This window comes from Phocoena phocoena, chromosome 7, assembly GCF_963924675.1.
Source record: "Phocoena phocoena chromosome 7, mPhoPho1.1, whole genome shotgun sequence".
NCBI lineage: Eukaryota > Metazoa > Chordata > Mammalia > Artiodactyla > Phocoenidae > Phocoena > Phocoena phocoena.
The window spans coordinates 112563772-112581792 of NC_089225.1; the positions used below are offsets into that span (position 1 = coordinate 112563772).

An 18021-nucleotide genomic window follows, 5' to 3' on the forward strand; every position below is an offset into this window, starting at 1 on the left:
CCCTCCAGGTCTGCCCCCTGGCGGGAATCAGCTTCAGAGCCCTTCTCACCGCCGGCCTGAAAGTCAGTCCCCCAGTCGGCCCCGAAGTTGGATGACTTGCCATCTCGGCCCGCGCCCTTCTGCCTGCTCTTCCTTCAGGGACCTGTGATTCCAGCCCGGGTTTCCCCTTGGTCCTCCTTCCAGAGTCGCCTGGGTGTCCCCTCTCTCAGTGCTTCTGGTGCCGGTGGCTCTGGTCGCGTCCTGAGCCTCTGTCTGCCCTCCTCGGGTCCTGCCTTGGTTCCTTCTGGTGACCTTGGGCCATGCCCCTTCCCCTCTTCTGTCCCCTTTCCCCACCTGTGAAGTGGCGGAGGAGCTGGGGGTCGGAGAGAACGGGATTCGACGGGCAAGAGACCAGACTCCCGAATTCTCCGGGTCAGGGAGGGAAACCAAGGGGCTTTAGGGGAGAGGTGTCTTGCAGCCGTGCCGTGGCCCCAGCAGGCAGTGTGCTGGGGAGAGGTTTCAGGAATCTCCTACGGGCCGCCGCCTCCCTGCAGACAGACCCATTAGGACAGAGGGTCCTCCCAGCCAGCTGACTTGAGGCTGTCACAGGGAGGGATGATCAGGAAAATATAAAGTCGGAGCTGCCAGGGCCAGGCTGGGGGGCAGCGCTGGCAATGGCTCCAGCTCCAGACCCTCCTGCAGGGTGGACACCTGACGTGAGTTTGCTAAATAAAGATCCATTCCTGGCCGGCCTTCCCACCTGTGCCCATAGAGAGAGAGGGCCCCACCTGGTGGGCACCAAGACCCCAGTCCTCAGCTCAGCTCGGCCGAAACAACAGAGGCAGCATCCTTAGCCCCACAGAGCCTCTACCTCCTCATCTGTAAAATGGAGGTACGGCATTGACCGCCCGTTCCCAGCGTCCTGGCGAGGGTGGACTGGGGTCCCGTATGAGGGGGTCTCTGTCCTGGGGTGACACTGACACCAGCCTGTGTCAGTATTTTAAGGAGCAGGTTCTAATGAGCCGGGCACCAACCCCAGGCAGCTGGGAACATCCCCTACGCTGTTGCCGTCACGATGCCCTGGCGCTTAGACCCAAAACAACCTTTGGTGCTAGACAAGGGCTGGTCCACAGGGCGCTTCCGCTGCCCAGGTTGGCGGGGTGCAGGTCCAAGGGGGGTGGGGGGAGCCCAGGGGCCGGGGGTCAGAAGGTGCTGGCACTCCGATGTCTCTCTCCCTGTGGGCCTCCTGCAGGACACTATTGTTCAGAGGAGGCCCGGAGGGGGGTGGGCGGCAGACACAGAGCGCAGTCCCAGAGAGCACTGAGCGGGGGGCCAGCAAGCCCAACTTAAGGCGTCCCTGCCTACTCACTATGGCCTTGGGCAAGTCCCTCCATGCCCTCACTTTCCCAGCTAAGAGACTGGACCGAGCCCAGCTGGGAGCAGCCCACAGTATCCTGGGGTCCATGAGGACCTGGGCTCAAGGTGAGTGGCAGGCAGGGGTTGAGGCGGGGGGCTCAGACCCAAGCTTGAGGCCTGGAAGGGAGGAGAGGACTTCTCTGCTTGGCAGTCACGGGGGACTCCCCACATGCCTTTCTGCGGACACTCTGCTTCCCCGGGGTCCTTCTTATAAAAACACGGTGTCCCGGGAGCAGCCCTGGGGATTCTGAGTCCCTTTGCCTGGGCCGGGCCTGATAAAGCTGGTTTCCTTTTAAAGAGATTCCAGGTGGTCCTGATGCTCAGCGACCTGGGAACCCCTGGCCCACTAGCAACTCTCCTGTGGGAAGCAGGTGTCCCCTGCCGCAGGCGAGGCCTGGCCCTGGCAAGGCCACACGTGCCGCTGTAAGGCCTGTCTGGTCCCTATAATCCTGTCATCCAGTTGTCAAAAGCTCACTGAGGACCCCGGAGCCACTACCTAGGGATCTGGAGGCTGTGAGGTGACCAGACACAAAACAAGGTGCAAAAACAGGGGCTTCCAGAAGAGTCGGGAAAATACTGGAGAAAGGGAACCCCATCTCTCTCCCCGGCTCATAAATATGTGCAAGACAAATATGAAGAAAAAGCTGTGTGGGAAAAATATGGGAATAGTGTAAGCTGTTCACATATCAACGCATAGATTTAGGCAAAGTCAAACTCTTTTTTTAATGACTCTAAAGTTCTTTTGAAGCAAACCGTGAACAAAGCCAGCTGTGGAGGCCAGCCTCCAAGAAGGCCTCCAGTAAGCCCACCTCCTAGAAGCATGTCTGCTGGAGTCCCTCCCACATTGTACCTCAGAATATGGCAGAAGCCACAGACAGCACCTCCAAGTAGGTTATGAAAGACTCCCATCTTTGTTGCTGTCTTACCTCTGGGGGAAGCTGGCCGCCATGTTCGGAGCAGCCCTGTGGGGAGGTCCGTGTGGGCCCCCACCCAAGGCCAGCCTTCAGACAACTGCAGTCCGGCCAGCCCCTTGGAGCCATCTAAGGACAGACCCTGAGGCAGAACCACCCACTAAAGTGGTCCCAGAACCATGAAACTGCGTGAGATAATAAATGTTCATTGTTTTAAGACACTAGACTTTGGGGTCATTTGTTACGCAGCAATAGCTAACTAATACAACACACTAGAAGATTTTAAATAGAAGAGTAACGAAGGGGCTTACATTTCAAGTATGACAGCATCATAATTATAAAGCAACAGTCCATCAGACAAGGTGGTTCTGACCCCAGAATATGGTCACTCAGATCAAGAGACCAGAAGAGAGAAAGCTGAGATATTTCACACAGAAAACTTTGCCCTTGAGATAAAGGCACTGCAGCAAATCCGTGGGGGAAAGAAGGAATTATTAATAACAGTACAGAGAATGTTGGTAACTATTTGGGGGAAAAACGTGTATGACCGAGGGGGTGGACGGGTCTGGTTGAGCAGGACCTCACGGCATGAAGGCACCGGGCCAAGTGTAGGGGACAGTTTTACCTCCTGATGGAGAAAGTGCCTCCGTCACCCAAGATGACGACCCTCTTGTCCACACGTCGAGCTGTAAACCTTGGTGATCTCACTCTCCAAATCTGTTCTGGGGGAGTAATCACAGAGGCGACACCTTACTAGTTATCATAGTCCAAAACGGCACACAACTCACACGTCCCTTAATAGGAGTGACTGGGTGTCACTTCCACCTTCTTAAAGTGTGATATGTTCCCTTTATGATGAAATTTAAAATCGTATTTTCTTTTTATTTTTTTTGATGTGGACCATTTTTTAAAGTCTTTATTGAATTTGTCACAATATCGCTTCTCTTCTATGTTTTGTTTTTTGTTTTTTTTTTTTGGCCACGAGGCATGTGGGTACTTAGCTCCCCGACCAGGGATCGAACCCACACCCCCTGCCTTGGAAGGCGAAATCTTAACCACTGGACCTCCAGGGAAGTCCCCAAAATCATATTTTCAAAGACTAATCACATCAGAAATGCTCACGATACAATATTGTGATAAAACAGGACACACACTGCAGTCATTCTAACACCAGTGTGTTCATGGGGATTTCCTTCCACCAGTTTTCTTCTTTGTACTTTTCTGTGTTTTCTAAATTTCCCACAATGAACATGTGTTATTTTTATCATCATAAAAAGAAACAAGCAGCGTATTTTTAAAAACTGCACCACTCGGTAGCAATCTGATGATGAGGATATGTTGAGCCCCTGGTTTCGAGTTTCCCAAACTGACCTGTCATCCGAGGCGTTGGGTCCCTGAAGGGCCTCCTTTCTTGGCACACGAGGGGAGGCGGCTGCCTGTGAAGTGGCCTGTCATCAGAATCCCCTGTCCTCATTTCCTCCAGCCTGAGCCAGGAATGCCTTAACCCTCCGCGTTCTGCCTGCAAACACAGTGGGGCTGGGAGGCGAGACCAATAACTCTGTTCCCCCTCCAGCGCCTTCCCCGGGATGGCCCTGGACACAGTGAGAGGTGGGGACATCCATGAGGCCCCTGGGCATGAAGCTGATGCCCGAGGCTACGGGGAAAGTCCTGGGACTCTCTGGGGGCAGGGGGCAGGGCCTTGGGCTGGGCTGGGCTATGACTGGACTGGCCTGAACTGGGATATGACTGGGCTGGGCTGGGCTGGGCTGGGGAGGGAATCATGGATTCAGGAAACCTGTGAGTGAGCAAAGTATGGAAGAATCTTGTGAACGTATAATCAACTAGGCAGTCACTGCAGTATGTGTGTAACGACTGGGTCCTCACGTCATGAGAGCAGAGACTGTGGTGCCCAGCTCACAACCAGCACCCCAGCAGCAAGCAGAGCCATCTGTCTCGGACGCGAGGTGTCATGACACCCAGATACCCTTGGGAAATTACCAAATCTTGCCAGGAGTGAGACTGTCACCCTGGGACCCCCGGGCCTCTCCGCACCATAAGAGCATCTAGCCAGTCCCTAGTGGGTGTCAGGAGGCCTGTCAGCCTCGGCCCTACCTGACTCTTCCACGTTGCAACACGCCTAGAAAATGGTTGCATTGGTAAGGCCCACGCGGGTACAGGAAGGAGGGGCTGACAGGTAGAGGCCCCACCTGGCCTCACCAGGCTGCAGGCTTCTCTCCTGTGTACCTGCAGGCCCTGGGCCAGGATGCTTTCCTCTGACTGCTGGCATGAGAGACACCCTCGCAGCTCTTTGGGCTCAAGCCCAGACTCAGTCAGGGTCTGTGGCTCCAGAGCCCCACCGAGACCCAGACGGCAGGGACTCCCCACTCCGGGGAGGCTGTGAGCCGCCGCTGCTGTATTTGTAGATGATCCCATTTCTTAGCCATCTTTGATGCTCACGACTAATGAAGACAGCAGGGCAGGGAGGCCAAGGCCACAATACGAGGGGACAGATCCTTGGGATCCCATGACCCTGTTACCAGCCTGGCGGGCACCTCTCTGGTCCCCTCCTTTACCACCGAGACTCCTCGCCACCAGGGACCCCAGGTTTTGAAAGTCTTTGCTGAGCAGCCCACATTTCTTCATGATGATAACTTCTCCCCACTTGGCGGAGAATAAGAGGCCATGTGGGCACCTGTCCATAACCACAGGGAAGCTGGTACCTGCTGGGTGCTCAGGACACCCAGGCCCTGAACTGGGGGCTCCGTGTGGCTCCTGAGTCCCCAGCTCAGGCTTCACCTGAGGGGGACCCTCTTGCAGATGAAGAAACAGAAGTGGGGGGAGCCGTGCCCCACCCCGTGCCGTCAGCCGAACACCACTGGGAGGGTGTAAGCCTGGACTCCCCCTTGCCCTACGGTGCCTCCTGCCACCTGTCCTGTCTCAGGGGGTCACAGGAGGCTCCAGGCCAGTGTGGGCTTTCAGGGAGGACAGCCAGGGAAGAGCTGTCACCTCTCTCCTTCCCCCACTGGCCACCCTCCCTCCCTCCCCACACTGACAGAGGCTAAAAATACCCTTCTGTCCCCACGTGGCCGCCCCGCCCAGCCCAGCCCAGTCATATCCCAGCAGGCCCTCCATACCCCTTGGCCGCTGGGCAGTCCTGCTCTCCAGCCTGAGTTCTGAGACAAGGTCCAGGTGCCGACTGAGAGGTAGGGTCTGGGGGGGCAGATGGGAAGGCAAGGTGAGGACCAGGGCTGGGACCAGAGGGGAGGGTGGGTTCTAGTGGGACAGCTCAGTGGGCTTGGAGATCGCAGCGCTGGGTGCTTTGGAGAGACCCTGCACGCTGGCTAGGCCAGGCCCCTCAGCGTGGGGTGGGGGCTCAGGTCCTGGCTGGGGAAGAGGGCGAGGGTGGGCCGGGGGAGGCTGGACCACACCTCTGACTGCAGCCGGGGCCACAGCTGCCAGCCCCTGGCCAGAGCTGGGTTAAGGCCCTTTGGTGTCCTGCCCACTCTGCCCTCCTCTCTCCTGGCCTGGCAGGCACTGGGTGGAGGCTCTGAGACCCTCTGGAAGCGCCCGCCCCCCTGCTGGAACTGCGGGGCAGCAGGTGTCAGCAGACAACCTGAGTCCCCATGGGAAGGTGCTGGGCACCCTGGCCCGCTGGTCCCCGGGGCTGCAGTGCCCAGAGAACGGGGCCACAGCAATGAGGGGAATGCGAGGCCTGGGGGTGACGGCCGCCTGACTGATCTCCTGCGCTCCCCTGGGAGGGAAGGGCCACCTTCATCCTGGCCAGAGAGACCGCTGGGTCAGGCAGGATGGACACGGACCCGTGGTGCACGGTTCTCCTTATGGGGCTTTGTCACTTTGATGGCTCTTGGTTGACCCAGCATTCTGCACTGGCCTTCGCTTTGATGGGTCCGAAGCTGCCCCCTGGTGGGCAGACAGCTTTTTTGCTGTGTGGTAACTCGGGGTGAGATCACCTGTGCAGAACCTTTGTTTCTCTGGGGCGGTTTTCTTAGGGCAAAAATACCCGAAGATCATAAAGAAATATGCACATCATTAAATAAGCCCAGAAGAGGATCTGCTGAATCAGGCAATGTGAACGGCGGCCGCCCCCCAGAAAGCTTCCTTTGCCTGCTTTTCTTTACCAACCTACGCCCAGCGACGTGTAACCTGGGGGCTCAGGGCCCAGGCCCCCGAGCCTGGCTCCCCCATGTCTGAGCTGTGTGGTCTCGGACAAGCGACCTGAGCCTTTTTTGCCTCTGTCTCCCCACTTGTCAAAGGGACTCAAACAGCACCCAGCTCTCGGGGTTGCCGCGAGGGCTGAATGATGAGTATTTGTGCAAAGCTCAGGATGGGCCTGCCACGTGGGGGGCACCGTGACAGCACAAGCTGCCATGGGGACATGACCCCTCGGCCCCTTTCACCGCCAGCCTCTTAATCGGCACATGAGGAAGCTGGGATCAGAGAGGGGCGTGGCTCACCCAAGGTCACCCAGCAAGGTCATGGCCAGTGAGGACCTATGGGGCAGAAACTATTCAAATGCTGATGCTCTCCCCAGCAAGGTGGGATCTGGGAGCAGAGGAGGCCACTTGGGGGTTTGGGGGTCCACAGGGATCCCCACGCTCCAGGAGGAGGTATGGAGGGGGGCTGAGGCTTGGTTCCCTTGCTGGCCTGTCCTGCCCTGATCACTTGACCACGACTAGGTCTCCCGCCCGCTCTGAGCCTCAGCCTCCACACTGTAACCTGGGAAAGACACTGCCTGCCTTGCAGGGCTACGGGGCTGGCTTAGGTGAGAGGCTGGGCGAAGCGCTTCACGCATAGTTGATGCTCAGACCGACGGTCGGGTGGATGGGTGACTCGGGCTGAGGAGACCGGCCCCGTGGCTGACCGTGCTGGCTCCTTCCCTAGGAGCCCGTGGGGACGGCCGTGAGTAGGTGGCCGTGCAGTCATGGTGTGGAACGTGGACGACCTGGACTTCCACCTGCCCTCGCACGCCCAGGACATGCTGGAAGGCCTGCGGGGGCTGCGCTCCCAGCCCAAGCTAGCAGACGTCACGCTGCTGGTGGGTGGCCGGGAGCTGCCCTGCCACCGGGGGCTCCTGGCGCTGAGCAGCCCCTACTTCCACGCCATGTTCGCGGGCGACTTCGCCGAGAGCTTCTCGGCGCGCGTGGAGCTGAGGGACATGGAGCCGGCCGTGGTGGCGCAGCTGGTGGACTTCGTGTACACGGGCCGGCTGACCATCACCCAGGGCAACGTGGAGGCGCTGACGCGCACGGCCGCGCGCCTCCACTTCCCCGCCGTGCAGAAGGTCTGCGGCCGCTACCTGCAGCAGCAGCTGGATGCCACCAACTGCCTCGGCATCTGTGAGTTTGGGGAGCAGCAGGGGTTGCTGGGCGTGGCTGCCAAGGCCTGGGCCTTCCTGAGGGAGAACTTTGAGGCCGTAGCCCAGGAGGATGAGTTTCTGCAGCTGTCCCACGAGCGGCTGGCCACTTGTCTGGCCGGCGACCTGCTGCAGGTGCAGCCGGAGCAGAGCCGGCTGGAGGCCCTGCTGCGCTGGGTGCGCCACGACCCCCAGGCCCGGGCCACCCACCTGCCCGAGCTGCTCGGCCTGGTGCACCTGGACGCCGTGCCCCGGCCCCGCGTGCAGCAGTTGCTGGCCACGGAGCCGCTGATCCGAGAGTCGGAGGCCTGTCGGGAGGCCCTGTCCCAGGGCCACGAGGGGGTGAGTGACGGGTGGGGAGTGGGGAGAGGCGCTCCAGAGACCCCACCGGCATGGGGACAGACAGTATGATGGGGGTGTCCCCAATCTTGCAACTCTGCCTCCCTTGGGCCGGTTACCTGTGAGGGGGCCGCAGTTCATCCCCAAGTACAGGTTGCGCCCCTGTGTGTGCCATACCCTGGACGTGAGGGGAGAGGGACCCCAGAAGTGGTCATTCCCAACCCCTGTCTTGAAGGAGCCCACAGCTTGGTGGGGACAAACCTGGAAACACACCTAAGGCAGCATGAGAAAGGCCAGCGCTGGGCTGTGGGCATCCTCAGAGGGTCAGGCAGTCACGGAGAGCTCTCCGGAGGAAGCAGCATCTGAGCTGGGCTTTAGAGGAAGGATAGGAGCTTGGCAAGGGAGACAACAGTACAGGAAGATGGCACAGCTTGCGCCCAGGCAAGGAGCACGGACAGGCGTGGCAGCCGGCCACCACCTGCCCCTTAGGAAGCTGCTCAAGCGTTTATCGGGTGCAATTTCCTATCTGTGCTGGAGGTGGGCCCGGTGGGTGGACAGGTCCTAATGAAGCGACAGGCCAGGGGAGCCGAAGTCTGTCCGCTGCCAGGCAGCCTTGCTCGGAAGGGCTTCTTAGGAGCCACGTCAGGGGACAAAGACGTGGCTTGGGCCAGTGGCGGGGTGTGCGGTGGCAAATACTAACCGCAGCCCCGCCAGGCCCCGAGGGCGGCCTCGCGCTGGAGCCAGCTAGGAGCCCCGCCCACTAGGTGGTCACTCTGTGACGGTGGGTGGTGGGAGGGCAGGTCTGAGAGGCAGTGGGACCCCGGGATCCTGGGAGCTCTGGGCGGTGGCTCCTTACCCACCCAGGTAGGAGCATCCCAGCATTTCCTGCTGGGCCATCCCAGCGCGACCTGCCACAGGCTGGCTCGGGGAGCTGGGCTCCTGGTGGGGCGGGGAGCTTAGGTGGGGAGCTGGGGAAACGTACGGGCCTTGGCCGCTCGAAGCGAGCAGGTCTCACGCACAGGCACACCAGGACCTGCTGCCCCCGCCTCTCCCGGCCCTGAGCTCTTGTTACCGTCGCCGGCATGGGCACGGCATGTGGACATGTGTGTGTGAGTGCACACCCACGCATAAGCACACCCGGGCACGCACGCACTGCAGCTCGCCCCGCCCTGTCACAGGGCCACGCGGAGGGCCCACGGCTGCCCCCAAACATCCCGGCCACCCCCCGCCGCAGAAGCCACCTTAGCGGCCTGCTGGCGCCGGGCGCCTCTGACCCCAGCCCTCCCGCCCCCACAGGCGCTGCTGGGCCTCCCGCGGGAGCTGGAGGAGGTTCTGGTGGTGGTTGGCGGGCGGGCGCTGGAGGAAGAGGAGGAGGACGCCGAGCAGCTGGCTCCCCGCCCCGGGAACTTCGCCTTCTACGACCCCGAGGCCAGTGAGTGACCGTCCAGCGCCCAGGGCACGGGCCCTGCTGTCCCCGCACCGCGACACGGGCTGCACAGAGAGCGGGGCACCCACCGGCTGTGCGGGGGCAGGATGGGGGACTGCAGAGGACACCGGGGCCCCCGCAGGGGAGGGGGGCTGACTGTGTGGGGCGCTGCGGCTCCCTCTCCCTCCAGCCACAGCCCTAACTTTGGGCCCTGGGGCCCTGGGTGAAGGGTCCTACCTCCCAGACGGAACAGCGTGGGAAGGTGGCCGCTGGCCAGAGTGGGAGGGCGGCCTGACCGCTGCTTCCTCTTGGCACCCCTGCCCTGTGTGCCCAGTGGAACCAGGTCCCAGGGGTAGGACAGAGGGCCGGGGGTGCAGACAACCTGGGGAGTGAGAGCTCAGGCTCTGGGTCGGCCCAGTGGGGCTCTGATTCCGGCCTTTGAGTGGGTCTCTCCATCTCCTTGAGCCTCGGTTTCCTCATCTGTGAGATGGCCTTTGTAACAAGGAGCCAATGGGAAGAGGGGCCAGGCCTGCCATCTGGATGGGGCCTCTCCTGACCACAAGAAGGCAGGGTTGAGAGGGCAGCAGGATGGTGGGGGGGCCACACTGGCCCCAGGAAGCTCTTTGGAAAGCACTCAGGAGCTGGCCGCTGTCCTGGGGCCGCTCGGCCGGTGGCCACCACCCCCATGGCGTCAGCGGCTGGCGGGCTCCAGGAAGTCCGAGGCCGGCTGTCCCAAGTCAGGGCCAGACGAGAAGGGATTTGGGGGCTGACGTCAGGAGCTGAGCCCAGGAACAGCTGTCCCTCAGACCCCGAGGGGAGGGGGCAGGGGGGCACTGGCAGGCAAAGGTCTGGTGACCGCTGGGCAGTCCCCACCCTGGGGTGACACAGACATGAGTCAGGGGGACACGCAGTCCCTGCCCAGTGGGCAGGCACCCGGCGAAGCCTGGGGTTTCACATGTCCTGAAAACTGTCGTAAACAGTAAACAAAGTCCTCCCAGGAACACCCCCGAGGCCCAGGTCTCTCCCACAGCCTCCCACAAGCACCCAAAATGTGTCCGTTATAGGACTTAACCATTCCCACACTTATTGCCTCATTTTGGTTTTTTCAAAGCACTTTCTCATCTCTTGCTTCAGTTGACCTCAGGTAGCTTTGTGAAGGCAGGCCAGCGCGGGCGCGTAACCCCATCCCTCACATTAGGGACACTGCACTTTTAACAGCAGCTGCCGTCTGACAGACGAGTCTCCTGTAGTCCCCACACCCCCGAGAGACGGGAATTAGCCCCATTCTACAGATGAGGAAACCGAGGCTGCGGTTCCAAGGCCACACCGCCGGTGCAGAAGAGCTGGGGCTTGGACCCGCTCTGCCCGCTACATGGCCGAGTCTGATCCCCTCCACACTGCCCGTGGGCACGGACGGTGCTCAGGATGAATGAACGGATGAGAAACGAGTGAATGAATGAGGCTGGTGTCATAACCCACCTGTGGCTAGTGAGCAGGCCCCTTAACCCACTCCCCCATCTGACCGAGGTGGGACCTGACTCAGGCCCAAGAGGGCCCTCGGGGCTCAGTGGGATCTGCTGCAGGGCCGGGGTGAGACCTGGCCTCTGGAGCCTGGACCACTTCTCGGCACACCCTGGGTGCAGTCAGGCGTCCAGTCTGGGTGCCGGGCTCTGAGGGCGGCGCGGGGCACCAGGGGTCTCCAGGAGCCAAGGCTGATGCGCACGCAGCACCCGGGGCCACCTCGAGCCGCACCCCACCAGGTGTCCTCCCCCACCTCTGCCCCCAGCCGAGTCCCGCCCCTCGGCCCTCCCCACCGGTGAGGGGACATTTCTGCACCCCTAGAGCGGGGAGGAGAGGCCCCCGTAGTGAGCCCAGCCACCCTGACCCCTCTCTTTTCTTGCCAGAGAGGTGGATGGCGCTCCCAGACTTCCCTGACTACCACAAGTGGGGCTTCTCTCTGGCGGCACTGAACAACGATGTCTACGTGACAGGTGGGCAGGCGGGCGCTCCCCGCCTTGAGCCAGGCTCCCAGCAGCTTAATCCACAGAGCAGATCTGACCCCTGAACGTAACGGCCGTGAGAACCAACCCTCGCCCTGCACTCAGTGGGATCCCTGCCCGTTTAGTCAAGGCTCTTCCAGACCTTTCCATCTTGTGAAAGCAAGGACATTTACAATCCACACGAGGGTGCAGGGAACCGTTCTGGGTTCTGTCCTACAGCCGGGGCCTCCCCAGAAGGAGCTGTGTGATGGAGGGTGCCGGGGTCAGCCTTCTGTTTTATGTCTTAGAAGTTGAGGGTCCTTGTAAGGTCTGATTGAGAAGAAAGCTTCCACTGGTGGAGGCCTGAAACCACTAATCATGTTCCGCTTGTTTCTGGGGTGTCCAAATCGCACGGCGAGACTGCGCCACCACGGCCACCCCCAGCCCAGTGTCCAGCAGGACGGAGGCCTGGCGTGGGGGGAAGGGGGCGGGGTCCTGGAGAGTCTAGGCTGGCGGGCGCCCGAGTGGACAGAGCCTCTCCCGGCAGGGGGCTCTCGGGGCACCAAGACGGACACCTGGTCCACGACGCAGGCCTGGTGCTTCCCGCTGAGGGAGGCAGCCTGGAGGCCTGTGGCGCCCATGCTGAAGGCCCGCACGAACCACGCCAGCGCGGCACTCAACGGGGAGATCTACGCCATTGGCGGTGAGGCTCCCTTCCCTCGCCTCCCGCCTCCTTCCGGCCCCTCCCTCTCGCCCCCACACCTGGGCCATCTGCTCCCTGGGCATCCAGGGTGAGGCTCAGACGGGAGCCTTGGTATCTGGCCCCAGGGTGACTCAATGCTCTCCAGGGACGCAAGAACAGGACAACGAGTCAGTCCCCGAAAGGGACCCATGAGGAGCTGGGGCCTCGAGCTGCCAGCAGGGACGACCACTCCCATCCCAGAAACTTGGGCTCAGCCCTCAGCTTGGGGTCACCCCCTCGGTGACGTCCCTGGGGTGAGGGGACCCACCATGCCTCCTTTTACTGTCGCCTTTGCCCACACCATGCCCTCGGCCTGAGCCCAGGGCCCACCTTATCCCGCTTACAGCCCAGAGCTGCTGCAAGGAGACGCTAACAGTTAGATGAGTATTGAGACATGAGATGCGTGTGGGAGTTTCCCGAGGCCTCTGGAGGTGACAAGCTGGCCCTGAGGCCGTCCTACGTGCCCCACCTGTCCTGGCCGGCCCCCTTGCCCTCAGTGGCTGCCGTATCCCTGACCCAAGTGTAGAGGGCATGCGTAGGGCCCAGGGCAGCTCAGGGTCCCCAGGCTCTCAGAGCCCAAGGTGGGCTCCAGGGAGAGCAGGAAGCCCTCCCACCCACGGCTGGTCTATGTCATTGTCACATCCAGAGCGGAGGTGCTGCCTATAGCTCCACCCACACTGACCTCCTCTCTCCCACGGAAGGACCCCACCATGTGAGGGGTCAGGGGGTGGTGGCCTCCTGGGGGCCCCGTGGGCACCTCTCCAAGGGCCCTGGGCTCTGAAAGGTTCAGAGAGGCTGGGCTTCACGGTGAGGGCCCATTGCCCACTCTGGAATCGGGCGGTCCTGGGTCCAGGTGCCCACCCTCATGCCACTTCTTGGAGGTGAGGCCTTGGGCAGACACCCTCACCTCTCCAAGCCCCAGCTTCGCTCTCTGTAAAATGAGGATAAGTCCCCTGCCTCTCAAGGCCGTGCCCTTCCCCTCCTGGGGCGCCCGGAGTGGTCCCTGCGGCCTCTACAGGGCCCCAGACTCTACGTTCCCAGGAGCCTTCCCTCATCCTAGCCCCTGCAGCCCTGACACCTCCACCCCTTTCCCCTGCAGGCACCACTCTGGATGCTGTAGAGGTGGAGAGCTACGACCCCTACACGGACACCTGGACGCCCATCAGCCCAGCCCTCAAGTACGTCAGCAACTTCTCGGCGGCCGGCTGCCAGGGCAGGCTCTACCTGGTGGGCTCCAGCGCCTGCAAGTACAACGCCCTGGCTCTGCAGTGCTACAATCCCGTCACAGGTCGGGGAGAGGGGGCATGGGGCACAGGGAGGGGCCGGGGCCGGGCCACCAGTCCCTCCCAGTGTGGCCGAGGGGTAGGTGGGACCCGGGGGCAGGGCACAAGTGGGATCCCACCTCAGTGAGTGGGAGGGTGGAGGCCCCAGGGGTAGGTGAGGCCGAGAGGGTCAGGGCGCGGGCGGCCACGGCCCCATCAGTGGCGGATGGGACAGTCAAGGAAGGCAGGGGACCAAGGGGGCAGGGGACAAAGGGGGTCACCAGCTCAGAGCCACAGCTCCATCCCAGCCTAGAGGTATAGGGGGCTGGGGGCAGAGTGCCCAGGGCGGGGGACAGGGAAGCCCAGCCCTGGGACTGAAAGCTGTCTGGGTGCTGCATCTGCCTGGAACTGGCCTCCTGGGGACGAGCAGTGGCCCGGACCCCCAAGGCACAGTGGGCGCCAGCGTGGGCTCTAGACTCTGTGCCAGGCTTTGGGCCCCCTCGGGAGCCCTGGCCGCACAGCCGCCCGGTGACACGGGCTGGGGCGTGTCCCCGCAGACGCGTGGAGCGTGGTTGCCTCGCCCTTCCTCCCCAAGTACTTGTCCTCGCCACGTTGCACGGCGCTGCACGGGGCGCTCTACCTGGTGGGGGACAATACCAAGAAGGTCTACGTGTACGACCCCGGGGCCAACCTGTGGCAGAAGGTGAGCCAGCCTCACCTCCCAGGGCGACCCCCACCTGGACCCCCGACCCTGCAGAGAGCAGGCCCGGGGACGGTGGGGTCTGGGGGTGTCGCCACCGAGGGAGGTGGGGACAGTGAATGGAGACGCAAGAGCCCAGAGCCCCCCTGAGGAAGAGCGCGCTGAGAACCTCGAACTGCTGGTCACGGAGGATGCTCTGTCCCCAGCGCACAGCGCCTGTCCTCCTCGGGGGGCAAAACCGGGCTCAGTACTCAGGGACCTGTGGACTCAGAGACAGCACTTCCTTGGTGTCGGCCGGGCCCGAGGGGGAGTGAGTCTCCCGGCCCTGGGGGTGGTCAAGCCAGGGAGGGGATTCCTGAGCTGTGGGGCGGGGAGCAGCCATTCCTAGGCACCCCGTTCCCCCCACCCCCATTGCCGCTACTCCCTCCCTCCTCCATCAGGCCCAGGGGAGGGCGCGGTGGGTGGGGCCCTGGGGGCAACGGAGCCCGGGCCTTTCCCCCTGTTTCTTCCCGAGAAGGGGGAGGGACAGTGCCCGGAGCCCGTGGTGGCCGCGGCACTAGCTGGGCCAGCAGGGCAGCAGCAAGGCCTCTGTGATCCTGCTGACGGCAGCTGGCCCCTGGCGTCAGCGCTCAGCTGACCGGAGGCCCCCATTACAGTGGCAGAACAGGTGCAGGGAGGACCTTCCAGGCTGACACTCTCTCCCTGGGTCCCGTCGGCCAGGCCCGTCCCGGCCCACAGCGTGGTTCTGGGTTGGGTCCCAGCTGTACGGGGCTCCACTTGGTCCTTCCCAGGCCTGGGGGGGTGCCGCCCAAGACCTCTCTCTTCCTGCCCTCCCAGGCTCTTCCAGTTGGGCCCACATCTTTAGCCCTCACCCCGCAGCCCCCATCCAGGGCACCCCTAGGCTACGGGCCGAGGCAAGGGGTGCAGGGGCAGAGCAATGGGTCCCATGGGGCACCAGTCAGGGCTGAGGCCACATCTGTTCCCTCCGAGAGAGAACCGCTGGGAATCAGAAGCACAGCCCAGCCCTCACCCTGGGAGGGAGCCCTGGGGTCAGGCCTCCACAGCTCCCACCCCCTCTGACTCCCCAGCTTCAGATGTGAGCAAATTCTGGCCTAAGAGAGAAAGAGGGGGCCGGAAACATCGTCCTGGGAGACGTAGGGTGGAGAGGGGAGCAGTGGGGTCTCTCCACTGAAGGGAGAGTCTGAGGGGCCCTGGCGGGGCAGCCGGGGTGAGGTCCCAGGCAGCAGGTGTGCTGGTGCCCTGGATGGGGTGCGGGCCGTCCTCTCTGCATGTCCCCCCGTCCCACCCCGAGGGCACCGTCACCACCACCCTCCAGTCGCCCACTGGACGCTGACCGAGGACTGTCCACAGGTGCAGTCCCTGCACAGCCTGCATGAGAACGGGGCGCTGGTGTCGCTGGGGGATGAGCTGTACGTGACGGGCGGCCGCTGGCAGGGCATGGACGGCGACTACCGCGTGGAGATGGAGGCCTACGACCCCCGGCGCGACGCCTGGACCCGCCACGGTGCCCTGCCCCGCCTCTGGCTCTACCATGGGGCCTCCGCCGTCTTCCTGGATGTCTCCAAGTGGACCCAGCCCTTCGGGCCCACCCAGGAGCCCTAAGCCGCCCCTCGGCGCACCTGGAGCAGGCCCAGCTGAGCTCCCGCCCCGGGGGACGGCCCCCTTTCGCTGTGGTTTGTGAACCAAAGTGTCGCCGTCCCCTCCAGGGCTTGGGCTTCGGGCCACCAGGGGACGTCAGAGGACACAGCCTTGGTCTCCGCAGCCACCACGCCAAACTCTGAGCTGACCCGCGGGAAGGGCTGGGCCTCTGGAAGCCTGTATGGATGGGAGAAGCAGCTCTACTGCCTGTGGGGTGTCTGAGACCTCAGAGGAAGGAGCCCAGGGCCGGGGGAGCCTTGAGAGAACTCCCGTGCTCTCTGAATACTGGCCGCCCCCGGCTGTGTGTCCCACTGGTGGCTTTTGGAGGACATGCACAGGTGAGGGTGACACGGAGGCCCCGGAAGCTGAGGCTGTTGCAGAGGGTGGGCAGCACAGAGCAAAGGGCCTGAGGTGGGGTCAGCGCCCAGCCCTGGGGGGCCTGCTTCTGCCTGTCCCACAGCTGTGTGACCACAGCCGGCAGCCGACCCTCTCTGGGCCTCGGGCACATGGGGCTGCCTTGGGTGGGCTGTCTGCTCTCCCTGCCCCCAGCCTTATGTTGGCACCTTGTTTCCAAAGACTGTTTCTGGGGACAAAGGAGACCCAGCTTTTTCTGTGTCAGTCCCAGGAGGGCAGCACTCAGAGGCTCTGAGGGAAGGGGGTGGGGCGTGGCGGGAGGAGAGAGGGTCCTCCCACCCGCTTGGGCGCTGGGGGCAGAGGGGGCAGTAGGGCTTCCCAGGGAGGCGAGCAGCGAGAGCCAGGACCCCCCCTGTTTCTTGGGGAGATTTGCTTCTAAACAAAGGCTCTTCATCAAAATGAAGGTCCCCAGACGGGGGCCCACAGGGGCGGGGGTCCTGCAGGGACTTCGCGGGATGGCCCTTGGGCGCCTTGGTGGCTTGCGCCCAGGCGGCCTCCTGAGCCAGGAAGACCAGCACTTGGGGTGACTCGGGTGGCTCGCGCCTGCCCAGAGCCCCCTGACTTGGACTGGGTCCCCTCGCGGGGCTGGCTCGGCCGCCCTGCTCCTTCTACCTCATCCTGAACAAGGCCAAGTTTGTAGCCAAGGGGATGATGAAGGACTCCCACTGGGTGCTCTGTGGGCCAGCCCCTTTGACACAGGCTCCGTCAGGGGACACAGGGCTCCAGATGGGGAGCTCTGGGTCCAGCCTGGCACCGAGCAGCTGAGGCCTCGGGTACCTCCCACCCCCTCAGGACCCAGGTTTCCTCTCCAGGACCAGCCCACAGGCTCCTCTGTGAAGGCATCAGGGACCCAAGGGAGCTTTGACATCCCTGGTCCTGAGGAAGGAACCCCTGGTCCCTCCAGCTTCTATGGATCCAGATCCACTTTGCTCCCAGACCTGAGCCCTCACAGCCATGTCTTACGGGAGAATTGAGTTGGGCCCAGGGCCCAGACAGAGCGGGGCCTGCTGAGTGTCTGCTCTCTGCACCTGAGGACACGTGGTGGGCTGGTGGCCTGGGTGAAAATGAGGATGAAGGTTTCTGGGATCCTTGAATCTTTCCTTAAGAAAATCTTCTGAATTTTCAATCCAGACAGTGATTGAAAGTGCTGTTTCAAAACAAAGACTGAACGTGTCGAAGTGGACTTATTTTGATGACAAATGGGTAGTTGAAAAGGTGGTGTTCTAGGAGAAGGCCTGCTTTCTGCCCCACTTGCCCCCACGGCACTGGGGGGCAGTACTTGGGGTGGGGGAGCATAGCCCACTCCAGGGCCTTGTCCTCAACTTTGGGGCGCCAAACCGCCCTTCATCTGATCAGCAGAGCTGGAATCGGGCCCCTCCAGTTGAGTGATGGAGAATAGTTTAATGAGCTATTTCCGAGGTGTGGGCAGGCTGAGGGGGACCCAGCAAGGGCTCGAGGAGCTCCCAGGGCTACCGACGGTGGGTAGCTGCCACCACCCCTCGGCCTCCAGGGCCGAGCAGAGGAGATGCAGACCCCAGAAAGGGAGCTAGAGGGAAAGGGCTGCCGAGGAGCTGGGGCCTTTGCTAGAGGAACGCAGCCACTGCCACTGCCACTGCCACTCCCCCAGTGCCTCCCACTGGCCAAACCCAACCAGAATCAGAGGAAAGACAGGCCACTGCCACAGTCTGTAGTGGCCAGCCTGCAGGGGCAGAGAGCAGGTGGACAGGGGTGGACAGGGCACAAGGATGGGCAAACAAGATCTCCAGCACACAAAGCAAACACAAGAGATTCTCATGTAAGATGGACACTCATGTACTCAT

At 62.4% G+C, this 18021-nt stretch overlaps 1 protein-coding gene across 1 annotated transcript; it reads left to right on the forward strand.

Moving 5' to 3' along the window:
- Window positions 1–7248: 7248 nt before the first annotated feature.
- KLHL30 (kelch like family member 30) lies at window positions 7249–15751 on the forward strand. Its single transcript, XM_065880194.1, has 7 exons — window positions 7249–8022; window positions 9316–9451; window positions 11350–11436; window positions 11972–12127; window positions 13266–13454; window positions 13986–14131; window positions 15500–15751. The coding sequence occupies exons 1-7, from the start codon at window positions 7249–7251 to the stop codon at window positions 15749–15751; spliced, it is 1740 nt and encodes a 579-aa protein (XP_065736266.1).
- Window positions 15752–18021: the final 2270 nt, after the last annotated feature.